At 36.7% G+C, this 20,000-nt stretch overlaps 2 protein-coding genes across 3 annotated transcripts in view; one reads left to right on the top strand and one right to left on the bottom strand.

The window, feature by feature from the left end:
* LOC136852549 (homeobox protein Nkx-2.2-like) overlaps window positions 1–4,110 on the bottom strand; it is an 18,985-nt gene extending 14,875 nt beyond the window's left edge. The window contains exons 1-2 of the mRNA XM_067127299.1: window positions 3,948–4,110; window positions 1,788–1,872 (exon numbers count right to left, since the gene is read on the bottom strand). Coding sequence (XP_066983400.1) covers window positions 1,788–1,872; window positions 3,948–3,956 — 94 coding nt within the window. The 5' untranslated portion in view covers window positions 3,957–4,110. The remainder of the gene's footprint in view (window positions 1–1,787; window positions 1,873–3,947) is intronic.
* The window catches only part of LOC136852554 (heparan sulfate 2-O-sulfotransferase pipe-like), a 423,978-nt gene that overhangs the window by 143,079 nt on the left and 260,899 nt on the right, over window positions 1–20,000 (top strand). The gene's annotated exons all lie outside the window — the stretch shown is intronic.

Below are 20,000 nucleotides of genomic sequence, written 5' to 3'. Positions count from 1 at the left end.
ATAGAGCTTTCGTTCAATTTATGTAATGAAATTCGCCAGATTGTATTACAGTTGTAATTGTGTAATTACTATAAAAAACTCATCAGCGTTCATTGAAATGCTTGCCTCTCAATAGTCATCCCATTGTTTCTGTTATTATTATTATTATTATTATTATTATTATTATTATTATTATTATTATTATTATTATTATTACGTAAGCATCGTGCTTGTTTGATTATTTTACTTTTAAAAGTTTTTTCATATTTTCTTCGGGATAACATCAAGATTTGAAAGTACACGTGTTGAGAGGTTGAAAAAAAAATTTATGAAAATCAATAATTCATAATTTCCATCATAAATATTATTATGAATCATAATGTTCAGTTGTTTCACTTGCGATGATGATGATGATGCTGATGGTGATGATTTAATGATGATAACGACACGCTTATCTACGCCACCTTCAGCATCGTGAATTATATTGCTTGCATGCTGTCATTATTTTCCACTTTGATCCAAGTGTTGCGGTGGTAAATGTATCCGAAAAATAGTGAGGAAGCTGCGAAGTTAGGAGGTCGTTGCGGTTATGATATACAGTCTACTAGATGTATATTTGATGAAAATAATGCTGTAGGCTACCGCTTAATCCGTTCAGCTTCATACAAACGCACAAACGCGCTCACATATCATATCTATATCTATCTATCTATATATATATATATATATATATATATATATATATATATATATATATATATATATATATATATATATATATATATATATATATATACACACACACACACTTACATACGCAGACACACACACATATAATATACACACAAACATACGCACGCGTTACTTTATTTATGTTCACAAATATTAAGCCACAAATATCATTCAATATCCACTTCTCTATACCTGGTGAATAGTTGATACCCAAAGAGAATTATAACTGATAGTTGCTTCGTCACCGGCAAGATTCGAGGTGTAGTGAATTGGATATTAGACTATATTTGTTGCTTGATTTATGAATTTATATATAAAAATAAATGTTTTGTTGCGGAAGGTAAACTCAGTTAGACTGGGATCCAGTAAAGGCATTTCCTTATTAACCACAAAATTGATTTTTGTTGTTTTTCGTTAGCGTATACCGTTGTTATCATGATGAAGCAAAATTGTGATTAATAATTTTGTCTTTTTTTGTAAATGTAAATTCATCCCGATGTGCAAGAGTTATTCAGTAAACCTATGGATTCAAAAACATGAAAACAACAGTAACAGCAAAATGATTCAGTTATGTGGAACGTTTTTTCCATCAAATCAGGAAATGTGATTAAATGAAACACAGATGGCGGACGGAGATTATACGGTATTTGATACCAAACAAAATGGACTTTGGTAAGTGTAATCACTCGCGCATGCACGTACGTACATACACACGCACATGCACCGAATTAGCTGTAATTATGTTTATACACACACACACACACACGGATACTCAGTTAGCTGTATGTTCGTATAAAAGCAAAACACGAGACTGCAACATGACCTTCATTTATATAAGCGGACCGGGATATACTATTTAATACATGTTTATAGATTTGCTCAACAGTTAAATTTATGTCTTTCACGGATTCACGTCAGCGCACAGAACGATATTAAGTGAATCAGATTCTGAATTGAATATTACTTTTAATGCACATGCCGTACAGTAGGATCACCGCTGCGTGCGGGCATGTGAATAAAGGTTGTAATTGTAATTTAAATTGTATTCATTACACGTAGATTTATTTTCAACTTACCTGGGCACGGTGTTGGGGCGTCGTGTAGCTGCAGAAGGTCGCGAACTGTGAATCCCCTGGCCGGCGCGGCCCTTTTTTCCTGCACCTGCAGGAAGAAATCCGATACTTAGTTGGAACCCTCATTCTTTGTTTGTATGTATACATATATATATATATATATATATATATATATATATATATATATATATATATATATACATATATGTGTATATATATACATATTATGTTTGTAAATACATATACATATATTGTATGATATATAATTATATATATATATATGTATAAATATATATATATATATAGATATATATAATTATATATCACCTATATATTTACACGCACATATATGTATATATATATATATATATACATATAATATATATATACACACACACTGTAGTATACTGTACTCTATTTTCGTACATAAACATTAAGGAGATTCACAAATTACAGTATGGAGAAAGCTAAAAATAATAATTATTGTGGGTTGCCACCAACATAAAATCATTGTTGGTACGGATCTCTGTGGAGTTTGTGTTTGCTAATCACAATTATAAAAACGAAAATGAATCTATAGTAACATACTAGAGATAACAACCAGTGTAATATATATAAGAACACTGGTGCAGTAACTCGGTAATAAAAAAAAAACAAAAACAATTCCTTCAACTAGGGTAACAGTAGCAATTGTAATATTAATCTCAGTGGTCGACGCCATTACGGGAAGAGACGGTGTTAACAGATTAGGACAAAAATGATTATCAGTTGTCTACCCGACTTTTTTAACCGTTACAAAGTTATATTTAACATAAATCTGCTTAACATCGGTTGACTTTCAATAGAAGTAAGTAGAGAACTGGGCATAACAACATCAAAAGGCCTTTAGGTCGATGGAAGTATTCAAGAAAATCGTACGAGTTAATAATAATAATAATAATAATAATAATAATAATAATAATAATAATAAAGCAGATAGACAGATATACAAGACCATTTCGAAGCTACGAGATCCTCACTTGACCAACTATAATAATTGTTTAAGAGGAACTGGAAGAAAGACACCAATTTTTAGCTCTTATCATCAAGATAAAGAATTTTCTCTCGTGTATTTCCCACAAAGTTACAACTCTTACAGCATCGCTGTCAAAAGATTTTTTGAATGAAAGGGTTACGGCTTTTGCTTAATCTGAATATCACACTGAACGTGGAACTTTCGATGATTTTCATGTTGTCTGGACTAAAAATATTCACTAATTATTAGAGTGGCAGTGATGTTTGTTTATTATTCGCTTGAAAATGTCATTACGGCCAACAGGAAGTCACGTCATGGTTTCTCTCGTAGAGATCGTATAAACGTAGCAGATAGAAACGTTGCAATATTGTCTGCGATAACGTGCGCCGTAGTTTTGCGACGTCAGTTATGTCCCTCATGTGTTTTGGGATGAAAGATCCCAAGTAAGGAAGTTCGTTTAAAAAATTTAGGTTGTGAGTCCTAAAGATGATATGTAGGTCTGTAAATTTTCCAAACGAATTAAGGTACAGGTGACTTGCGTTCAATCTTTACTTCGTTGCTGAATCAGCTTTTCCATTATTATTATTATTATTATTATTATTATTATTATTATTATTATTATTATTATAGGTATGACAGAGCATTCGATTCGGTATGACACCTGCTACTTGAAGTCAGACTCAAATTGGTCCATTGTCAGATGGTGCTGAAGTAGCAGTGCCTCTTTTTAAGGTAGGACAGTAAATACGCGGAAAATTTCATTCATTAATTTTTTTTTCAGGTCTTTCATAGGAGGTGTCTTATGTAATAGTTTGACAAGATTGGGAGTAAAAGAAAGACCTTTGAAATATTAAGTATTTCGTCATTCAGTATCACCTTAACGTCACAGAAATTTTGACAGTATCGCTTGCCATGACGGACATTTTGTTTTGTAAATAATAATAAACAAAATGCCAAAATACCACGATGACGGGATTAATTTCTGAGGAAGTCAGGTGCCATTTTAAACCGCCAACTAGGGGTGCCACAGAAGATGGGAGGCGCGGGCCATCTTTTGAACCGCTAAAAAACAGAGCAAACCTCACTCTTCCTCATATTACTCCGCAAAATTACCCGAAGGGCGACGTCCCCTGGGAGTAAGTACTTACCGTAATCATGACGAAGATGGACGAAGGTGTAAGTGCTCCTCTGGTGCCTGTTGAGGACGATAAAAAGCGAGTTCCCTTGGGAAATTATATTCCAGGCGTTGGAGCGAGAGAGAGAGAATCACACACAAGTTGCCTCTGCTCGGGAGATATCTCGACTTGCCCAGTCCTTTAGCTCGCGCTATCGCCTTTAGGCAGCCCCGCCCAATCTCCCATAAACTCCTCCCAGCGTGTGCCAGCCCCGCCCAGTCTCTGACCGACCCCTCCCCCATTGGTCGGCTGCGAAGAGGATGCCCTCACGGCTCAGGGAGAGCGAGGGCTGGAGACGCTCGCCATTGGCTGCGGCGTTCTCGTCGGGGTCATTAAGGCTCAGAGGGGAAATGGAGTCGATGCCTTTTAAGTGGTAAAAGGTTGGCGGGATAGTGGGGGGGAGGGAGGGAGGTCTCCTATCCACCTCTCCCAAGTACGCCAGGCGTTTTCTGGTTGAAAGCCAAAGCGCTTCCGCCAAATACACTCCTACTTCGATCCTTTTGGGCTCATTAAGAGGGCGTAAATCCCTTATAAATAGCACACCTCAAATCCCCACATACAAGCAACTTATCTCCCTCCCCACCCTTCCTTCCACCTCTCTCTCTCTCTCTCTCTCTCTCTCTCTCTCTCTCTCTCTCTCTCTCTCTCTCATCCATCCATTTCTCCTCTTACTTCCACGAACCCCACTTCGTCCTCTGACAGCGCTTGGAAATGAAATGAGAGAGAGAGAGAGAGAGAGAGAGAGAGAGACGGGTGGCTGTGACTGAGATAGACTGTTCCTATTATAGGTCCTATAATCAAAATATATTACGCTTTCCTCTTACCAGCAAAAGCGGAAAAACATCAATAAGCTTTTATAGACTCGCCACGATGCATGCATCTCTCTCTCTCTCTCTCTCTTCTCTCTCTCTCCTTTTTTTTTAATATATTAGTCTCTATTCTCTTATTTTTCTTAGCTTTTCTCTCTCTCTTCTCTCTCTCTCTCTCTCTCTCTCTCTCACAAACTTAGTATGAAGGATTTTTGAGGTTCCCTCTTTTTTTCTCTCTCTTTTTGTTGGCAACGACGAATTAAGATGCGAATTTTATTTTTATTTATATTTTTTTGCTCACTCCATAAGTAGGATTTGACAACCAAAGGAGTCGACTTGTAAGGGCACTTCCAACACCTTGTAAGCATCTTATATCCAAAAAGAAGCTTAACTTGTGTATGGACCTAACCCTTTCTCTCTCTCTCTCTCTCTCTCTCTGGTTTAAGACACACAAAGAAAGGAGAAAATTCAGCGCTCGCTGTCTTCACTACCTTGAAAATTCCGTTTAACCAATCTCTTTGACATGTTGCCGTTATAGAACATTTCCAAATGGGTAATGGTTTTAAAATTATAAGATGTTAACTTTGTACATACGCTCCATTTTCCCTTTAGCGAGTATTTATAGGGTAAAAGTGCTTGCCCAAGGTCCAGTCCTATGGATGTTCAAAGGGCTATGTGCCGACACCGTATGGCTTTTCTTGGTGGTCACCTCTCCGAGTAATGACCAAACCCAAGGTTTCTAAAACTCGTTGATCGAACGACCAGCAGTATATGAATACTGATGTTTTGTCGTTGTTATTATTATGTTTAATTTTTATTTAATTTTTCCGGCTGTAGACAGGTCTCCATAAGAGCTAGAACCTTTCGATTCTCAGTAAGTCTTTAGAGGGAATGAGGTTGCGAGCCATATATCCCGCTTTTTACTTAAATTTACGGTGGTTCAGTTGGGTTGATGGCTTGGCGCTGTGCTGGTATCTATCAACGGACCCTACAGACAAGAGTACAGTGCTGTATGAGCTACAGAACCCATTATTGTCATCTTGTCTCGATTGACAGTTGGGATTAGTTGGACATCATAATGCCCCGTTGTTTGCAATCACGTTATGGTTTATATTACTATTTTTTCTGTTATTGGCCCCTTCCCGTGCAATTCTTTTTTTCCTTGCGTTTAGCGCCACTTTCAAATATTTCTGTTATCATTATTTACTTTTTTCATCAGTGGCATTGATTTTTGCATTGCCCTCGCATGTGCACGGCCTGCCACCATTAGCGCTGTGAATTCTTGACTATATGACGAACTCTGAACAAGTCTCCTGTTCAGTAACTTGCTTTGCCCGAGGTTACCATGTGTAGACCACTTGCGTTATTGCTAAACTGGTGTTATTGCCGTTTGTAATGTTACGAGTTTAGTTGTTCGGTTTGTTTTTCTATATGTATCTAGCAGTGGCTTGTAGCTGCCTTCTGTTTTTGCGTAAAACCAGACGCTGAAGTAAAGTATATCATTATTATTATTATTATTTTATTTTATTTTTTATTATTTTTATTTTATTATTATTATTATTATTATTATTATTATTATTATTATTTATTTTATTTTATTTTATTTTATTTTTGTTTGTTTGTTCTATCCAGTCATCCTTTTCGACTGGGTGGTTTTTATAATGTATGGGGTTCCGGGTTGCATCCTGCCTCCTTAGGAGTCCATCACTTTTCTTATTATTATTATTATTATTATTATTATTATTATTATTATTATTCAATGGGCCAAAACCAGAAAAGTCGTAGATCTTCATTCTCTCTCTCTCTCTCTTGATCCGTACACAGGATATCTAGTTCTCACGTAGCGTCTAATTTATTCCTTATATTCCCATAATCCGAAGCTGACCAACAGGATTGTAATGTAGATTTTGACCTGGAAACAATTATCTTCTATGATTCTGAGCTGAAATATATTCATAACATAATAATGTAGATGATGAAGATGATGATCATGGAATTATGTTTTACATGCCTGTTAACAGTTGCCAGGTATGGCCAAGTTCAGGAAATATTTTCTTTTACGTAAAATTTCTCTTTATGTCAAAAGGATTTACGAAATAGCAAAAGAAAAACAGATCATTCCTTTTTAATTGATATATTAGCAAAAACATTTCTGAAAATGTAGTTACGATCTACTGCTCATCCTTTGTGAATGAGTAGATTACACTGATCTTATGTCAACACGGGCTCTTGCTCCAAGAACTGCTCATAGCTTTCAGCATTTCTTTAAAGGCAAATGGTCATATTAATACCTCAGTCTTACTTTCCCGAATATGTTAAAAGGCACTTGACCTATATCATGTTCAGCTTTGGCGGTTCTCTCCCTTCTTTCCCGTTTCATATATTCTTCCTTCCTTCGAGAGGCGGTCCTATTGTTAATTTTAAGACTCATTTTCACTTATCATGGCTTCGTTTACATAAGAGAATCTGGGTGCCTGTTCAGTTAGAAAGTGGGAAGAAATGATGATTTCAAATGCGCTCAGGCGCTGTTTTCAGATAGGAGTAGGGCCGAGACACAGCCACTTGTGCGAGACTACGTCTTTTGAAATGCTGAATGAAATGAATAAAAATATAAGATTTAGGCCAAAGGCCAAGCACTGGGACCTATGAGGTCATTCGGCGCTGAAAGGGAAATTGCGAGGATTAAGGTTTATTCAATTTATAATAAGAGGAAGACCTGGCAGTTAGGAGAGGGCGGAAAGTAAGATGGGAGAAAGAGAATATGAACGGAGGTATAGTAAAAAAAATGAAAGGGGTTGCAGCTAGGGACTGAAGGGACCCTGCAAAGAACCTCAAGTACAGTGCTTTGACGGCACTATACTCTCTGCCTGTACATGGGTTTGAAGTGCTGTTAAAGGTATTATAAAAATAGTTTTTTGAGAAAACTTTTCCTGAAGTTTTACGTAAATGTGCACTTTCATTATTCTTATTTTCAGTTTATATTTTTAATTTCAAGAGAAATTCAGATATAAAACTATGAACGTGACCTTTTAAGAGCAGCAGATTTCATACCATTGAGAATGTTATAAAAGTGGTCTATAAAAATTATGTTCGCTTATTTGCAACTTCAAATTAGGGCCTATAAATTCTGTTTCGTTGGTACCGAATTTGGAGTTCGCCTATAAATAAAGCTTGAATTAGTACATAAATGGCTTATAACTGTTGTAGTACAAATTTAAACACTCTCTCTCTCTCTCTCTCTCTCTCTCTCTCTCTCTCTCTCTCTCTCTCTCTCTCTCCCATTTTATCCATAAACAGCAAGTCTGTAAAGCGGTCACACAAGTATTATGCTTGTAATTTAAGTAATTGAAGTAAGAAGAATTAAGAACGCAGTGTCTTACTCGGTTGTTATTCCACCTCTAAATTGACTGAATATAAAAGGGCGACTTTTTTGTGAGTGAGGTGGAGGTTAGGTAAAGGACGCAGAAAGAAAATACAAACATTAGATGAGAGTGGAATATTGTACGGCAAGTAAATAAACACATTTTTAAATACATCTTATTAAAAGTAAACTTGAGTGGAAACCGAGAAATGAACGTAGAGTAAAACTACATTTAAAATGAAAACTTATTAGTGCAAAGGACAACAGTCTCAGGGACGAAAACAATCAAGATTGTTTAACAACAATAAACACGGGAGGGCATTAAGGAAAACAGCCTTACGTGAAGGGAAGGCTTTTAAGCTATAACTTTATAGCAGACTTAATTGTTACGTAATGGCCCCTAATGACATCTCTGTAGACGGTTTGGCTGTAAAAAAGGTTAGGTTAGGGTTTTTGTAATATAGCGTTATATATATATATATATATATATATATATATATATATATATATATATATATATATATATAATATATATATATCTATATATATATATATATATATAATATATATATATATATATATATATATATATATATATATATATATATATATATATATGTACATGTGTGTGTGTGTGTGTGTGTGTTACAGGCAGATAACGAAACCAGGCATTTCATGAACTGCCTGAAATTTCAGGGAGATAGCGAAATGCACTTAAGGACATTTGATCCCCTCCCCCCGGGGACTAGTACTAAACACGGTGAAACAGTGACTTACCCACACTGTTTCGCCATGTTTAGTACTAGCCCTTTGGGGGTCAAATGTATTTCACCGTGCTTAGCAGTGGCACTTGGGGGATCAAAATTAATGTCCCAAAGTGCATTTCACTATCTGCCTTTAACCTATATATGTGGGTGTGCGTGCGCACGCTCCTGTTAACTATTTTTTAACGTTAAGCGTTTCACAGAGCAACGGGTAGTTCCCGAGAAAACACAAGACAGTTATCGCTGCCACTGTCATACTGTTGAAATAACGATGAACCACTGGTGCAGAAAATTTCCAATACACCGGCCCCCTCTGATGTTAAGGCTATTCCTTTTCAGTACCCCTTTTCAGTACTTTCTAAGTCTTTCCACCCTCTTCCCTTTTTGAAGTTCCGTTTAGTTCCTCCTTCCACCAACCTATCGTTTTCCATTTTCTCCAAATGAATGAACTGTCTCAGAACAATGAATGTACGCTGACATTTTTTATAACCTTTCTTACGTATCTCCACATTTTCAACTTTTCTGTTCTTCTTATACCACAAATGTTATGTGAACAATTCTTCTCTGTAGGTTCAACCTTTATTCACAAATATATGTTAACATCCACAATCACTCCCATAAAGGAGTGTTGATTTAACAATTCTTTTATAATTCCAACCTTGGCTTCCGTAGACTCCAACTTTCCTTCCTTTTTTTTCCACGCGTCCCGTTAACTTGTTTCACTTGCTTTGTGAACCACCTCTTATTTCGTCGTACTATCATCTGATATAGTTACGCCCTAGTACCTAAACTAACTTCTTCCTTTCACCTATGGTTCCTGTTGGCATTCATTGCCTCAGCCTTCTGGTTTTCATTTGACCTCGTAACGTTTTTTCTGATGAAGAATTTTGACGTTTTTTGACTAATTTAATTTCTGGAGCATTTATTCATTATTCCTAATCTCTGCTGCATCATCTGTAAACATCAACCATTCTGCACTCCAGTCATGGCCCTACAGCTTAGCGACTTTTCTCATAACTCCATCCACACAGGTAAGCGCCAGGCCAGTCACTCCAGGTCTACAAAATTTTGCTCTGCCAGTGCACGATGGAAATCTGGGTTTATACAGCCTAATTTCGAGGTCCTTTTTCAGGGTCCTTACTTCCCCAGTGGCCTAAGCCAACAGGTGACCAGCAGGTATTGTTCGAGTCATTCTTTCATGCTGATCGCATGCAGAGCCGCGACATCATCATAAAGAAAACATTTGTTCTCAAGGGTCCACCATAATATAATTGTTAAAGGCTCGAGTAGAATTTTATAGAAGCTTTCGAACCCTGCTCTGGGTTCATCTTCAGTCAAAGATGAACCCAGAGAAGGGTTAGAAAGCTTTTATAAAATTCTACTCGAGCCTTTAACAATTATATTATTGTGGACCTTTTAGAACATTTATGAACTCCCGTGATAGTTTTTCTTCCGAAGGAAATATTGCTGAAAACACCGAGAGTCTCTGCACTTTCTTCTTAAAGCAGTCATAAACCTGCTAACTCTCCAATGAAAATGAATAAGAACACATCTGAATCCTGATATTATAAGTCATACCCACTGAGTGCCGCCCAAGCCACGGTTTCATTACTCGTGTAACAGCTCCCCGAATGATGCATCCTCTCACAGTATCGCCATTTTGGTGTTTTCTAGTTCTTAGATATCTTTTTGTCTCACAATGAATAAATTTACATTTTTCATTTCCATAAAAGTAATTTCACAGTCTTTATAGATTCCATTCCTTGTGATTTAAATACATTTTGCCGTTATAAGTTACGAAAGTACTTCTTGATTGTAGAGTAAAGATTCATTATTGAGAAAAAACTCAGAACTACAAGCAGTTATAGGTATGAGTGTGATGGGGTAAAACCCAGAGTTGTTACACATATGTTTGTTCTTTTGATACTGTGAAATCCTCTTTCTATTTGACTGACACAAAACTGAATTTTTTTTTTTGAAAGGGAAACAGAATAAAGTCGCTGTATCCCTGTGAACCGGACTTTTACTTAAGGTTGATATCTGTTTCCATGGTGTCCGCTTATTATGATGTTTTCACTGTAATTAGTATTATTTAATTACCCCGTGTCACGCGTATACCGTTAATGTCGTTTCTTTGTTGAAGTTGCCCTTAATTTGCTTGGAACGATTTATTTTCAACCACTGTATTTTTATTATTATTATTATTATTATTATTATTATTATTATTATTATTATTATTATTATTATTATTATTATTATGCACTGAAATGAGTGCTCAGTAGACTCGGTAAAGGTCTCATTATGTATAGTAATACTTACACAAAATTATTGTGCATTTCATGATTGATATTCGTAGCACTGGTGATATTTCTAGTCGAAGCTTTTTTCTCTGGTTACACCTATAGGTTACTCCTTGATGCATTATTACCTGGAGAGCATCCTGTCGCCACCTTCCCTAATCCATCGCACATTGAATGCGTCATTTAGGTAGCCCCGATGTGAAAATGGGAGGACTTTCCAAGAAGTGGCGAATTTATCATAAATTTCCTTTTTTATGAAGACATAAAGATTTATAAAAAGCCTCCGGATATCCTGAATGACCCTGCGAGGGTAAGGCCTCACCCCTCGGACGGAAGGAGGTCCATAAGATTCCTTTTTCGGACAGAGGGGACGTGTGTGGGGGACATTTTCTGGGACAAATGCTGCGATGGCAGCGAGTTGACAGGGGACGACGTCCTGGGGACTTGACCCTCTTCTTCTTTTCCCCTTCCTCCTGCTCCTTCCTCTTCCTCCTGCCCTCTCCCCTCCCCCTCCCCCTCCCTCTTGCCCTCTTTCCTTTCCCTCTCCCAACTTCACTCCCCTTCTCCTAGCCTCATTCACCTTCCTCTCCTGTCTCCTCTCCCCATCCCCTTCTATCTACATTCTACATTCCCCTCCCCCTTCCCATCTTCTCTCCCTTTCCTCTCCCATCTTCTGTGTTCTTCGTTAGGCGAATGGGTTCCGTTCTCAGCTAGCACTCTGCTGGCCGCGAGTTCGAATCTCCGACCGGCCAATGAAGAATTAGGGAAATTTATTTCTGGTGATAGAAATTCATTTCTCGCTATAATGCGGTTCGGGTTCCACAATAAGCTGTAGGTCCCGTTGCTAGGTAACCAGTTGGTTCTTAGCCACGTAAAATAAATCTAATCCTTCGGGCCAGCTCTCTAGAGAGCTGTTATTCAGCTCAGTGGTCTGGTTAAACTAAGGTATACTTAACGTCTCCCGTCTCCCCTTATCTTCCCCTCCTCTCCCATCTTCTCCCCTTCTTATCCCATCTTCCTCTCCCATCTTCTCTCCCCTTCTTATCCCGTCTTCTCTCCCCTTCCTCTCCCATCTTCTCTCCCCTTCTTATCCCATCTTCTCTTCCGTCTTCTCTCCCCTTCCTCTCCCATCTTCTCTCCCCTTCTTATCCCATCTTCTCCCCTTCTTATCCCATCTTCTCTCCCCCTTCTTATCCCATCTTCTCTCCCCCTTCTTATCCCATCTTCTCTCCCCTTCTTCTCCCGACCAACTGCTTTTCCACTTGTAACCTGGAGGTTCGTCTGTTGACAAATTGGTCTGACTTCTACATATGTGGTCATTCGTTCTAGCTCGTTTCGGATCACTGTGATCTTCAGTCGTGCCGTGTTATTTCTTTAGTGAGGCTTGGTTGGGTGTCTTGTCTATGTTCTTTTCTACAAAGCTTTCGAATTCTCTCCCTGCCTCCTTTATCCGATATTCAGAATGACTCTCTTACTCTCTACTGGAGAAATTTGGATTTCTTTCACGGTGTCTGTTTTCTTCGATTCTAATAACTTGCTATATTTCCAGGGGCGAGTTATTCAGTAGTAAGTGTTAAACTATATTTCTTTTCTCCTTTATTTTCTTGTTTAGTTTCCACTGGGGGAAGGCAAGATACGACCATTAAGAGTTAGAGTTGATATAGCAGATATTTTATTCATTGTGCTAACTTTTTGTTGGTATAATTTCACCCAGAGATCTTTGAGAATTTCCTCTTTATTTTCTTCCTACTTCCATATTCCTTGTTTTTAAATTTTTTATCTATAGTATTGTTCTATTTTCAGAACAGCGTCATACTCATTTTCCTTCTGGAATTTGTTAGGATTGTTAGAAATATTATTAGTGTTGTTGATATTGCAGTTGTAGGAAAGGTCAACTCTAAATAAAAGAGAGAAGGCAATTTGTTTTATTTGAATGATTCTTTAAAAGTAAGAGATTTCATGTCACGTCTTGATGAGGTCACGAAAATGTATTTCCCTTTGTTATTTGTGAATGGAATGCATAGATTTCCATTGTCAGTAAAATACCAAAAATAGTAAAGGACCTTGTTTATAAATTTGTTCCTCTTCTGTTCACTTCCCTTTCGTCGTCTTAACTACGCTGTCTTCCTTGGTCCTTGATAGTGCTGATTGGGACGCCAGTACTGGTATTAGATCAGTCATGCTTTCTCCTTGAAATTTTAGTGTTCAGAGGTGTTATTAACAATTCGATTGTTTATCATGTTAACGAGAAAATATGATAATAAATTTTACGTAATGGCACTGTGCGCTAATTCTTCCTCCTCCTCCTCCTCCTCCTCCTCCTTCGTGTAGTGTTTCCATCTCGAGAAAGTATTTGATGGAGAAGTGTGGAGGGTTGCTTCTCGACAACGCATCTTTATTGTGAAAAAGTTGCAACTAGCTGGAGATCGATACCTTGCAAGGACGCGCTCTCTCTCTCTCTCTCTCTCTCTCTCTCTCTCTCTCTCTCTCTCTCTCTCTCTCTCTCTCATCATCTGTGGTTCTATTTCGTATCATAATTTTAGGCATCAGGCTTATTAGAACTATCTGTTTCATTATTATTATTATTATTATTATTATTATTATTATTATTATTATTATTATTATTATTATTATTATTATTATTATTATTATTATACTGATCTGTCGTGGAGCAGATCTAGAGGAGAAACGGATAGATGAAATACACTATCATTCTTGTAGACCTGGTCTTCACAATGAAAATTTTAAAATAACAATTAAGACGTTAGTCTTCTGAAAAGGCAGCCATATTTTCTTTTGTTGAAAACCTATCAAGATCTTATTCTTTACAACAGCTAATGGATAATTGGTACAAAGTTTGTACAAGTTATTTATTAACTCGGATAATGCAAGTTTGTTACCATGCAGGTTTGGTATGTAGGCTTACGTAGCTGAGACGACGTGAGGGGGATCTTAAAGCAAAATCAGCATATTTGCACATTTTGCGATATATATATGTATATATATATGAAATTTTTTATCAGACCGTGATTTATATACAATCATGAAGCTACAAATGTCGCTTAATATCAAATTCACGCTACCTCGGGAATATCTCCGATAGAGAATTATCACCGAAGGGGAATTTATATAAGTGATAAATGAATTAGTACCGTCGGGACGCGAACCCTTGACACGGACCTATTCAGCGACTCCAGTAGACGTTACCACCACGTTACCGCCATCGTGAATAGGTCCGTGTCAAGGGTTCGCGTCCCGACGGTACTAATTCATTTATCACTTATATAAATTCCCCTTCGGTGATAAATCTCCATATATATATTTGAGTGTGAGTATGGCAGATAGATAGAGATACACTGGTAAAACATTTACTAATGGCTTTTTTGAAGATAGCATCCTCGGGTACTATTTGATGCCAGGCATGTGACATGTTATCAATGTCGAATGACATGATACCATTCAGGAAATTATGTATTACTAAAAACAACTATTATTTCAGAATTCCTCGAGAAAATTACCGTATATTTTACAGGGAATGTGTGCACAGACAGGTGTCAATTTCATATTAATACATGTGCAAATTAGGATTGAACGGCCGTGATTAAAGAGACTTTTATCAATTATATTTACTTCGTAATATTATGTATATACAGATCAGGAAGCCCTGATGTTCAGAGGAAATAACAGACCAAGAGTAAGGAATGATTAAAACGTGAATCATTATAAATAGATTGCTGGTACTGCAAAAATTAATAGATAAATAAACTAAATAACCGAAAAATAAGAAACGTAAAGTGAACTCAAACCCATATCCTTAATAGGGTACGTCTCATCTGTGATGATATTAATAATGGTGATTATTACGATTTTAAACATAAAGTATATGGTATCTATTATTTTACTGATATTGCAGATGTTACTCCTTTATAAACAGAGTTGACATGGGTCTCGTATATCCATTTGCCAAATATATGTGTGTATATATATTTATATATTTTATATTTATATATATATATATATATATATATATATATATATATATATATATATATATATATATATATATATATATATATATATATATATATATATATATATAATATATATATATATATCAGCAATGTTGTGACCAGTTTCATGCCGACGTTTTAGGGCTAACTCAGGAGTAGGGTAACTCGAAGGCTTGTGAGATTGTCGACATTTTGACAGGTATACTGTATTATTATCAACGTTGAAAATGTGCATTTATTGGCAAGTTTACTCAGTTTTTTTTTGTAATATGTACGGTTTATATATATATATATGTATGTAATGTATATGTGTATATGTATATGTATATGTGTGTATATATATAAAAGTATATATAATACACACACATATATATGTGTTTATGTATGTATGTATGTATGTATAAGGATGTATATCTCACAAGTGCAATATTTGCGCATGATATCCGGGTTCCACGGACAAGAGAACCCTAATCTTTTAATGTATTTCCAAATAAGTAGTGATACTTTTAGTCTAAGATATCTTAAGGGGATAAAGCTCTCTTGCGAGCCAGATGAGATGAAAAGAGCCCGAATGTGGGGCTGAGGCCAGGGGTCCATTTTTGCTAATGTGATTTGGAAAAGGGTTGAAAAAAGAACATAGGTCACGGTCATAGGACTCCTGCAGTCGATGTTCGTCATTCCATGCACTAGACCGAGGGGGCGTGGGGTGTGCATGAGTGCACCTCACGTGGTGCACTGTAGGTATTACTAAGTGGTGTTTGGAGCGTTCCTTTGGCCCCTAACTGCATCCACTTAATCGCTTTTTACTCTACCTCCATTCCTTCTTCCTTTCTTCAGTCTTGTTGTCATGCCTTTCGTAATAAGTACTTGTCAGTGCAGTTGTGGGGTTTTCCCCCAGTTCCACCTTCAGGTACTTCAACTCCGTTATTTTCTGCACCTATTTATCTTGCACCCCGACCACTCGGACTCCCTCTTTGCAAAGCCTTAGCTCTGAAAGGCCGAAAGTGCTCCATTGTTTGCGTAACAGCCTAAGTTTACATAAAATGATAAATCATTCCATACACGAAGCAAAATTATCACTGAACTTCGGATGGTCAAATATATTGTTTTCATTCAGAACAGAGGTCAATAAGACAGGAGGCCTATTTAGCCCATTCCTTGTTTTATGCCAGGTCGATCTTGCAATTCTTGCATTTAGGAGACAGGGTCATTGAATGAGACTCATGAGACTCGTGTCATACAGAAATATCCGTAAACCTCATATTTCTAGCTTATGTTGCTGGTATGTGTTGAAAACACATTCATAGTAAATACTTTAGCATCCCATAGGAAAGTTTTTTTAAAACCATTATGTTGCATTTTAGGTATTTGATTAACGGGTTTGCTTTACAAAGAATTTAAATTTATAAGATTCTAGATAAGTTAAAACTCTCAAGACAGTTAAATGATTGACTCTTACAAACTTGCATGACTTCAGGAAAAACTTTGATTCTTCGGAAATATCCAGAGATGCAATACCGGCACGTTTTTTTTTTTTTTTTTACTTCTCTGTATACAAGTATTCCCAATAAATCACTGGTTGACATCACTAGCGGATCCAGGATTAAGGGCACCTGGGCACGTGGCCCCCTCATGAAAAATAATGGCAAAATAATGATATTGAAGATTTAGATAATAATAACATAAATGAGTAATATAAAAAGGGAAAAAAAAATCTATTATAGAAATAATAAAAAATTTTTGAAAAAAATAACAATAATAATAAAAGTCTTAACGATAATAATAATGGATTCGATATTTCCTGATAGAACAGGCGATTGCTGTCCATTTCATAATTTCTACTTAAATAGTACACACACACACACACACACACACACACACACACACACACACACACACACATATATATATATATATATATATATATATATATATATATATATATATATATATATACAATATATATATTATAAGTTATATATATACAGTATATATATATTATATAAATTATATATGTATATGTGTGTGTGTAATATAAAAATTGCTGCCCCGCCCCCATGAAATTTTTCTGGATCTGCTAGTAGTTGACATTTTCCGACTCTTTAAATAAAAACAATGAGCGGCTGGAAAAATTTCGGGAAATACCTCTCAAATACTTATTACATAATGTATGAATGAAAATCTCTTTTCAGTCAATAATTTTCACTACAATAAGTTTTAAGGTTCCGCTACAGTATCTCCACTTTCAGCCCAAATGTCCATTGTGTTTTCTTCAAAAGAAGTGGGTTGATAACTGACTGCTTTTTTTTCAGTTTAAACCATTTATTACAGGATTGTTGATAATGCAGATATCTATATCTCAGGAAGAGAAATGTTCCTGGATTACTTGGTAAACTTCCTTGTGTTCAGTTAATTGTAAACACTTAGAGGTAATATTCTCAACTTTATACACGTACGCCCAACCAAGAACATCGGAATCAGTAAGTCATTCGTTTAAGGTTGAATAATCTCTTTATATCGGCATTTTTATACAAAATACGGAACTGATAATCTTTGTCAAAACATCACGATCGTCTTGATATGTTCATCCACTTCTTCCTGTATCATGTCGACAAATCCCTCACCACCAACTCGTCAAACTGTTCAGATTGTTTTCTTTACCTCTCCGTTGAACCCTCAAAGTCTTTGAAATCACGAACGACTTCCACGAATTCTTCCACCACACATTCAGTGTATCTGACTAATTCATCTGTTGTCCCTTTAATGAGATTTATTGAATCTGCATTTGTGCATGTTTTTCAGCAGTTAGGGTTAGCAAAATTTGCTGCTTGAATCATCTTGAACACCTGCCGAGTGGAGGGGGCCGTGATGCACCTATTGATTGATACCCTGGTCAAGTGGCTGAAGCAGTGAGGTCGTGTTAAATGTCACAAATACCACCCGAACATTCCTACCTTCAGTGCTGATTAAATGGTGATGGTCAGGCACATAGTATATTATTAGTAAACCCTTGAATTGCGGCCCTAACTGCTCAAAGTACTTTTCACTTCAGACATGAAACGTTTTGGGAACCATCACACTGACTTCTCCAAGTACTTTTCACTTCAGGGATGAAATTTTTGGGAACCATCACACTAACTTCTCCAAGTACTTTTCACTTCAGGGATGAAACGTTTTGGGAACCATCACACTAACTTTTCCAAGTACTTTTCACTTCAGGGACGAAACGTTTTGGGAACCATCACACTAACTTCTCCAAGTACTTTTCACTTCAGGGATGAAACGTTTTGGGAACCATCACACTAACTTCTCCAAGTACTTTTTACTTCAGGGATGAAACTTTTTGGGAATCATCACACTAACTTCTCCAAGTACTTTTCACTTCAGGGATGAAACTTTTTGGGAACCATCACACTAACTTCTCCAAGTGGTTTTCACTTCAGGGATGAAACGTTTTGGGAACCATCACACTAACTTCTCCAAGTACTTTTCACTTCAGGGATGAAACTTTCTGGGAACCATCACACTAATTCTCCAAGTACTTTTCACTTCAGGGATGAAACTTTTTGGGAACCATCACACTAACTTCTCCAAGTGCTTTTCACTTCAGGGATGAAACGTTTTGGGAACCATCACACTAACTTCTCCAAATACTTTTCACTTCAGGGATTGGGAACCATCACACTAACTTCTCCAAATACTTTTCACTTCAGGGATGAAACGTTTTGGGAACCATCACACTAACTTCTCCAAGTACTTTTCACTTCAGGGATGAAACGTTTTGGGAACCATCACACTAACTTCTCCAAGTACTTTTCACTTCAGGGATGAAACATTTTGGTAATCATCACACTAACTTCTCCAAGTACTTTTCACTTCAGGGATGAAACATTTTGGGAACCATCACACTAACTTCTCCAAGTACTTTTCACTTCAGGGATGAAACATTTTGGGAACCATCACACTAACTTCTCCAAGTGGTTTTCTCTTCAGGGATGAAACGTTTTGGGAACCATCACACTAACTTCTCCAAGTTCTTTTCACTTCAGGGATGAAACGTTTTGGGAACCATCACACTAACTTCTCCAAGTACTTTTCACCTCAGGGATGAAACATTTTGGGAACCATTCAGTGAATAACATTGTTTTGACTAATACCTTGGTGTTGTGATTCTGAAAATGAATACTAAAGATTTTTGCTTAGTAAACAGTGCCAGTCTTTTCCGTATGTCCCTCTGATTGGCCAAATAATACCAAAGTTAATTTGTCTCCAAATGCTTCAAAGCCTGGCACCCATTTCGCGCTTAATTTTCAGAACCACAGGCCAGTTATCCATTCTTGACATAGACCCTTGCAACCTCTGTATGAAAGTTTCTTTTCTATTTTGAACGTATCAAAAACTTTTATTTTGTCACGAAGAGGAAGATCTTCCTTCTTTCTCATTAGGATACAAGCACTACCATCATTGGTATTATTCTTTGGCACCGTTGTTATGGCAAATAAGGGCTTTTTAGTGCAAAGACACTAATGAACTGAGGGAATAAATTTGAACCGTGAGAACATTAGTCATACTTGCTGGATCTGTGGAAAAATAGGTAAGTGTGGGAGTACGAAACAAAGGGAGATGAGTCATATGCTGTATGTAGCAGGGCATGCATGGTGTGTTCCGACAATGTCAAGCATATTACATCCTATACACACTTCCCGGTTGGATGGATATTCGTAAAGTATTCAGTCTACTTCTAAAATTCTCCACAAACACACACACACACACACACACACA

This window comes from Macrobrachium rosenbergii, chromosome 25, assembly GCF_040412425.1.
Source record: "Macrobrachium rosenbergii isolate ZJJX-2024 chromosome 25, ASM4041242v1, whole genome shotgun sequence".
Classification (NCBI taxonomy): Eukaryota; Metazoa; Arthropoda; class Malacostraca; order Decapoda; family Palaemonidae; genus Macrobrachium; species Macrobrachium rosenbergii.
The sequence above is the reverse complement of the archived record's forward strand: the minus strand, read 5'-3'. Positions and strand labels throughout refer to the sequence as shown.